Below are 7,464 nucleotides of genomic sequence, written 5' to 3'. Positions count from 1 at the left end.
TACTGATGAATATTGAAATCTGTGATAAAGGAGACCATAAGGGAAAAGGATAGAAAGAAGCTGCGTATAGCTAGAGTGAAGCATACGATATTAAATACCCACGCATTTTCCGTTGAATTACGAGAAAGTGTATACAAGATCACAATCGATCACTATCAATTGCTGTTGTCTGGGATATGCAAATACCACAATGACGTAAGGAAAAAGTATACTTATTCCCTATCAACGTGCTATAATACCCGTCATATTTGCTTTACAAGATCTTAATGGTCGATTTTGAACGGACGATCAGGCGGTTATTTCAAGTTTAAAAAGAATAGAAGTGGTAGATGATTTCAGATAAATTGCGATTATATAGATTTTTATCACTTAAGATGATCCGTCATACAGTATGAGTTTTGTTATTTGAATCAAGAATACTTTATAAAACTTCTCCTGTCGATGCGGGGTAAAATTTTTGATGGTACTAAAAATTCGATATCAGAGAGCATATAGAATTATATATTCCTTGATCAATCTTTAGTAAATTTACATGCTATTGATACTATAATTTCCTCGTCTGATCTTCTTCATCAACGGCCATATTAATAATAAAAAAGCTGTTAGATAGATATCGAGATATTAGAAAATAGATGGTAAAGAAGTCTTCTGAAGATGAATACTTATCGTTAAGCTCGATATAGTAGAAAAAGCTTCAATAAACGAAGCATGTCTACAGTACACTATAATTATATACTTAATTTTCTAATTTTGACACTTTGTCGTATACAGACTGAAAGTATGCTCCTACGTTAAAATCAATTCTATGATTCTAAATGGTTTATTTTAAACCACTGTATGCGTGCAGTCTTATATTATTCCTCTATTACCGAAAAAAAAATATGCTTATTGTTTTTTAATAGTAGTTTAATATTACGTTGTATTCTCTTTAAATTTTATTCAAGTACCCTCTGTGATTTCTAGTGCTATAAGAAGATATTCAATATTCTTTGATTAAATTTATCGACGCTCGTTTTAAATTAGCGATAAGTCCTTTTTAAAGTGCTGTAACGTTCTATATAACTTCAGTCTTTTAACATATATACTTCTACATCTTCTTTACTTTTTATATGGGATTCATTTTAGATTTTTCGAGAGATATTCTTTTTCTAATTGATTACAATGCTGTAGTATGATTTGTAATTACCGCTATAGTGATATATTTTAGGAATCATTTCATAGGCGAATCGATCAGGATTGTAAGGTCCTTCAGTAATTTCAACCGGAATCAGAAATCTGTAACCTATATCCCAGTAAAGTTCAATTAAATTTTCGAATTCAACTCGGATAGCTTATGCGATACCCTATGCAATTTCTTCTTCCGGTAACAGACATGCTTTCAACGTTACCGCGTCTGGCTTTCCCTCAGACATTCCAAAAATGTAAAACAGCGCGTATTCAATTCTTATCCTGACCGCTTTTGGATTTTTACTGATCAACAAATAGAGCGGTGGTGCGGAGTGTAACTTTTTTTTTGGCTTCGCAACACTAGCGCGTGTTTCATCGGAAAATCTACTCGTGACCGAGGTACATGTTGAACCAAATGAAACTGCACATATACTTAACCCGTGAAATCTAAGGTCGTGATAATGTTCACAGATATAAAAAGTGATGATAGTATTAATTAGAATGTAAATACAAACAAATTTGCTAACACCAAACCTCGCCATTGATCTGTTCACCGCACAAGTGACAAAGAATGAACAATTGCTCAGCACCGCTACCAATTAGTTAAAAAAGAAAGTATCGTTGCTGGCACATCTTCTGGCATGAATGTGGCTGCAGCAATCCGAATTGCAGCAAAGATACCAACGAGTTCTACTGTAGCTACTATCGCGGGTGATATTGGCTTGAAGTACTTTTTTATCTCATTATACAATTCCAAGACCTCCTTCGATCGGATCGCATTTGAACAATGCCGGATTGAAAATGAGTAAATCTGCAGTTGCTTTACCTGTTCTGAGCACTTTGGGAAGTCGTTCTTCCACCAGCTTTTAGTGAGGAGAAGCTTAAGGCGCTTCTCGTCATGCAGCTGTATTTGAAGATGATAGTAGCGGTGAAAACTCGATAAGCGATCGTGCAAACAATAAAACAACAGGTGCATCTTCACGAGAATCGAGTAGTGAAGCAGTTAAACAATCAAACGAACTTGCACGTGTACGTCAAAACTAAAATAAACAAAAGAAGAAGCAAGAGCAAAGAGGAAGCGGAAGCGGCGATATCGAAAAACGTGGAATGAGCGGAGATGTTGGATCGCGTAAACGAACATCGCATTCATCTGTAGATGTTCAAGTTCAAGCTGAATTTGATGAAAAAGATGATTCGTCAATGTCGCAGAACGTCTGATCCAGCAACATTTTTGCCGGAGGAAAGCCACTACGAAATAAAACGGCCGTCAATGCTCCCGGAGTCGGATTACCACAATCTCCTCGTACGACCAGAAGAAATATGTTGAAAGGTAGACTTTCGGAAAATTTACATCTCAGCTTATTATAGGAAAGACAAAGTTGAAATCGAATATTGGGCGTCGGAGGCAATAGGGTTACCACTGCACCTTTGGACAATGAAGGTACGGCTGAGAAACAAGTTTAAATGTGTCGTCAAAGATCCAATGAAGGTGATTGACTTGATTTGCTCTATGAACACTGACACCGCTTCTATGCAATCGGCGCCATCGTCTGCTCCACTTTCGCAAAGTCACAGTCAACAAGGTCATTCAACTTTCCATCGTACACAATTCAACTTAGGTGGTTGTGCGCTTCGTCCTTTGACGCAGAGGAGCACGGTGTCTGATCCAAATGCGAATCGAAAGAAAGAAAGTTCTTCTTCCCGTGTGCCCTATACTGGAGATTTCCATCATACATATTGGTGATGATAGATAACAAATGTGTACAAGGTGTACACGAAACAGGGATATCTTCTTTCTAATTTGCTATGAGTACGTACCCAATCATTTTATATTAGTATTTTACGCTTTTTATTTAATTCTTTATAATAATATTTTCTAAGCTTCCACTTTCAGTGTCTTCTTCTATGCGATGATAAATGCAACATTTTGTGATCGAAGAATGTCAGAATATACCGGACGTAGTGCTGCGCGGCGCGTTATTGAATACGTCACTCAGTCTCATTCTACGGTACCGGATGCATGCGGTCGTTTCATACAGAGATAGGATGAGATACCTGATCTCCTCTTGGCTCTTGACCTTGAGGCAATAAAGGAAAGTACGTTTGCTGAAAGTTGTATACTTTTGTCAAGAAAGCCACCAAGCACTGGCCAAATTGAGTATGAAGTGGAAGGAAGAATAACTTTTTTTTTGATTCATCTCAACTTTCGGCTCCGTGCTTGAGCCCAGACACGCCATTTGTGCATGGCTGGTGCTGAAAATCAATAGAACAAAGATGAATGTATGCGTGATAAAATGGGCGCAATAAAAAACAAAGGTTCATGGGTCACAAATTTGGGTAGTAAAAATTAATTTTTGTCTTTTTTCGATTAAACGACGACGACGATATTAATGATACCAAAAAATGACGGCCAACAATGACGGAACAGGAAATCACAACCAAACAAGTCTTGCTTCTTCCTCCAGTGCAATGATTGTACCGAAAAAGCTTGAATTTGATACGATGCAAAGTATTGATCTTACGGGCCGGTTATCGTGCTTCACCTATAGGTCCTTGCAATACGTTTGTTGGAGGAAGTGGGACGGGAATGACAAATATGCTATCAAATTCACGAATCAAAAATTGTTACTTGCCACATATTACATCGGAAGACTTAAAGACGCAAAACGAAACTATCAAAGAAAGAAAAAGAGGTAGAAAATCTGCTCCTCATGTTTCAGCATTATCTGTTAATCCTATCAAAGAGAAAACTGTTTAAATTGAAGGAGAAGACGAGAAAACAGAAGCAGATAATTCTTTTGCCTCATCCTCTTCAAGTATTCCTCCTTCATCTTCTCTATTTGGCGGAGCAGGCAATCATCCTTCATCAAATTCAACTGAAAATCCAATTTAACGTTCGATGGTTGATTCTCAAAACATTTCTTTTTTAGCCTTTCTTTCATTTAATTCACAAAAAGAACAGCCGGAATCATCGTTTTCTAATTGCTGTCCATCAAAAGTGGAAAGGGCTACCCTACTTCCTCAATTGAAAACTCAATTGCATCTTGCTCACGAATTAGAGCAAATTCGTCAAACGTCCGGGTCAAATCTTGGTATAGTGTAATGTTGCTGGGTTGCTGGGTTTGTTTACTCTAATCTCAAATTTATCAGGCACCTTTTATTGGTTCAAATCAAAGCAAGACTACATAGAAATTCGATTCGACTTGGTGTGGATATAAGAAAATGAATGGATATGTGTGCAGATAAAGAGAATGTTTATATATATATATATTATGTAAATTTCATCAACTTGAGTTGAAAGTTGAGTATGCAAACCAGGCCTTTGCGCAAGAAGAAAGAGATCCCTGTATGAATTTTTGAGATTGTTTGGACGATTTGTTTGAGAGAAAAATGCGAATTGACGATGAAAAATGAGACGAGATATGACAAATGTACAGTTTGCGTATGAATGATAACGAGATCTCTTCATTGGTGTAGAAAGAGAAAAATTAATGGCATGCAAAACTTGACGATGAATGAACAAACAATAAACATGCTAATCAGATCATGATACCAAACCGGTAGCCATGATCCGAAGGAATTTTCTCGTATTGAGAGGAGAGGATGAAGGAAGATAGAGAAAAAGAAAATTGTCCGCCTGTACAGTCTTGAGCAACTGTGCAAAGCAAGGTTGTACGCCTTGCCAATGCCTCATCTCGTTTATCATAGCAACATCTTCGCCCGTGATGCCCAGCAAATTTGTATTTGTGCTTGAAGGATGTTGAGCAGACATGGATCTTCCATGTGTGTGAATTGATGATTGTTTTGCTGTTGTTGCTATTGTAATACTGCAAGGTTCGGATGAGGTTGTTGAGAAGCAGACATTTGCATCTGTTGCTGTTCTTGTTATGGTGTATGAGTTTGCATATGACCTGAAAAAAATATGGGATCTGGACCAGAATGTGCTACAGCATTCAATTGGCCTTGCAAATTTCCCAAAACGAAATAATTACTTGGGCTCAATTGAAAAGGTTTTCGAGCTATGAAGGCCAAGACTACTTCCAAAAATTCTCGTGCTTCTTCAACGTGACTGGACGATCATCTCCTCCAGCTCCACTTGGAGATCCGGAAGAGGATGTATTGGTAGATAGAAGCATGCCCAACGTATCATGTCGAACAGAAGGCGAACTTACCATCATATCGGGTGGCGAATTACAATCATGTGGATGATGTTGCTTTGCATTTGATGGGCAGCATTTATCGTATTACGAAGATTGATCTTTGGGCTTGATCCTGCCCGTTGTAAAGCTTGCATCATCATATTTTCGATGAAGGTCCATCTGGGTTATCAGGTTGGATTCCTCCTTGGGATTGCATTTGTTTTTGTTGCAACCTTTGCTCAAGCATAATTCGCGCATGCTCATCACGATGAAGCTCTTGTACAGCTGCAGCAGTTGCAAGAGCGACAGGATTATTCGTTTGCTGCGATAAAGCATTAATAATTGGACGTGTCCACTTTTCGTTCTGCGCAATTGCCCTCGGATCATATTCATCTGAATACTACCTTCGCTGGTAGCATCGTTCGCACTACCACTGCCACTTCCACCTCTGCTAAGCTCAGCAGACGCAGCAGCTCCTCTACGTCTCTTCGTCGCACCAATACCAGCAGAAGAGGATGATGAAGACGAAGAGCTGGCAATTGCATACCTGGAATCATCGTGCTGATGAACACCGTTGTTAGATTGCTCGCCTTGTACGTGTGGATTTATCAAGTTTTGAGTTGGTAAATGCACTCGTGCCATTGTTGCGTCAATTGGCGAAACGCCACGGTGATGGGCCATATCATCATAATGGCGTTTTGAAGCTTTTGGTGTTTCTTGAACAGCATTGATATTTTTCTCAGTGGAAGTTGAACGTAGCCTTTGCAGAGTAAAAGCATTTGAAAGCGCATTTGTCTGTGATGGTGGTGGTGAATAAAACAATCCTGCATCTCGTTCCATCTGATTGGCCAATTGAGGATCTTGAAAGTGCGATGGATGTTGCCCTTGCTGAGCAGTAGCTAATCTGAATCCAGATCGGAATGTTTCTTCGCGTTTCCGCTCATCTTCCGCACATATCTGATCACTCGAATCTCCAAAATCCGGTGGCATTGCAGGCTTTGGTAGCTTATGTCTTTCTCTGAATTTTTCAACCCAACCCAAAGAAGCTTTGAATTGATCAGCACCGATGCCAATTTCTTTTGCCACTTCCAAAGCACGATGTCTGATAATCATGTCCAAAACCGGCGTTTCTTTACCAACTTCGTCATTGATCCATTCAGCTACACGTCGTTCAAGATCTGGGAATTTGCCCGTTCTTTGTTTCATGATAAATGCAGATTGCCCTTCGTCCTGAATAACAAGCCACTTTCCCTTTTTTTTGAACGTCTTGCTCACCGTACTTCTTTCGATTCCGAATCGAGCTGCTAACTTTTCCTGTCGAACCTTTGGATCATCTCGTGCAGCTTCACAGATCGCTTTTCGATCGATATTGCGCAATCTAGTTCTCACCTATGGGGTCTCCTTACCTCCACTGCTCAAGAAATCGTCAACAGATATGGAAGAAGCTTGACTCTGAACAGCTGACAAGGTTGTTGCGCTATTAGAAACGCTATCCGTAGAGGTATCAATAGATGAGTCACCAGCATGACGATGACTTGGAATGGAAGAATTGGGAGAAAAGTTACCAAGGAAAGCGGTGTGAGGATGAACATGAATTGACATTGACAGCGCAGGTTCTGCTTCTTGCACGCCAAACCTGTCAATCGAGGAAAATGTATCGGTACCACGCAGTGGTCCGCCTGATTTCAGTAAGCCATCATCTCCATTCCCACTCATTACGGTACCAATTTGACCTAAACTTCGATTTCGACGACCGATTGCTTGCAACCGCGATTGTGCAGAATATGATCCGACACCTCTTCGCAAAGGCGAAGCGCCAATGATGTGTGTCTCATTAGCCTGCCGCAAAATCTCCATGTTGTCAATCTCCATAGACATATGAGATTCTGCAGATCCAGGCGCACGATGGTGAGATGAAAACTCGCGTCTATGATGTGCAGCTCTTGAATCCGTGAGGCTGTTGTTGCTATCAAGGCTAAACGTTCGTACATGATCATAGTGCTGATGCTGTAATCGCGCTCTAGTCAAAGGAGCAGGTGTTGCGGAACCAGAGCGTTCGGATTGGTAGAATCACTACGTTGTCGATTGTGTTGTTCGACAGCTGCAATAGCTGCCGCGACAGCAGCAGCATTTGGATCCGGACGATTAAAGCTGGCGT

General features: G+C 39.9%; 3 protein-coding genes across 3 annotated transcripts; 1 reads left to right on the top strand and 2 right to left on the bottom strand.

Annotated features, from left to right (window-relative positions):
* Positions 1-1,732: 1,732 nt before the first annotated feature.
* Positions 1,733-2,074, top strand: FA14DRAFT_162862 (uncharacterized protein; the record flags this gene model as incomplete). Its single annotated transcript, XM_025499779.1, has 1 exon — positions 1,733-2,074. A coding segment is annotated over exon 1 (164 nt), but the record flags the coding sequence as incomplete, so codon positions are not given.
* Positions 2,075-4,309: 2,235 nt separating this feature from the next.
* On the bottom strand, positions 4,310-4,871 carry FA14DRAFT_30528 (uncharacterized protein). Its single transcript, XM_025502156.1, has one exon. It carries the CDS (start codon positions 4,634-4,636, stop codon positions 4,349-4,351), a length of 288 nt encoding a protein of 95 aa, XP_025351530.1. The 5' UTR covers positions 4,637-4,871; the 3' UTR covers positions 4,310-4,348.
* Positions 4,872-5,394: 523 nt separating this feature from the next.
* Positions 5,395-7,184, bottom strand: FA14DRAFT_184054 (CenpB-DNA-bind-domain-containing protein; the record flags this gene model as incomplete). The annotated part of the gene is made up of 2 exons (XM_025501362.1): positions 5,395-6,661; positions 6,713-7,184. The coding sequence occupies 2 exons, from the start codon at positions 7,182-7,184 to the stop codon at positions 5,412-5,414; spliced, it is 1,722 nt and encodes a 573-aa protein (XP_025351529.1). The 3' UTR covers positions 5,395-5,411.
* Between the last annotated feature and the right edge of the window lie 280 nt (positions 7,185-7,464).

The sequence above is a fragment of the Meira miltonrushii genome (genome assembly GCF_003144205.1).
Source record: "Meira miltonrushii strain MCA 3882 unplaced genomic scaffold FA14scaffold_15, whole genome shotgun sequence".
Lineage (NCBI taxonomy): Eukaryota > Fungi > Basidiomycota > Exobasidiomycetes > Exobasidiales > Brachybasidiaceae > Meira > Meira miltonrushii.
This window is presented reverse-complemented; position numbering and strand designations above follow the sequence as displayed.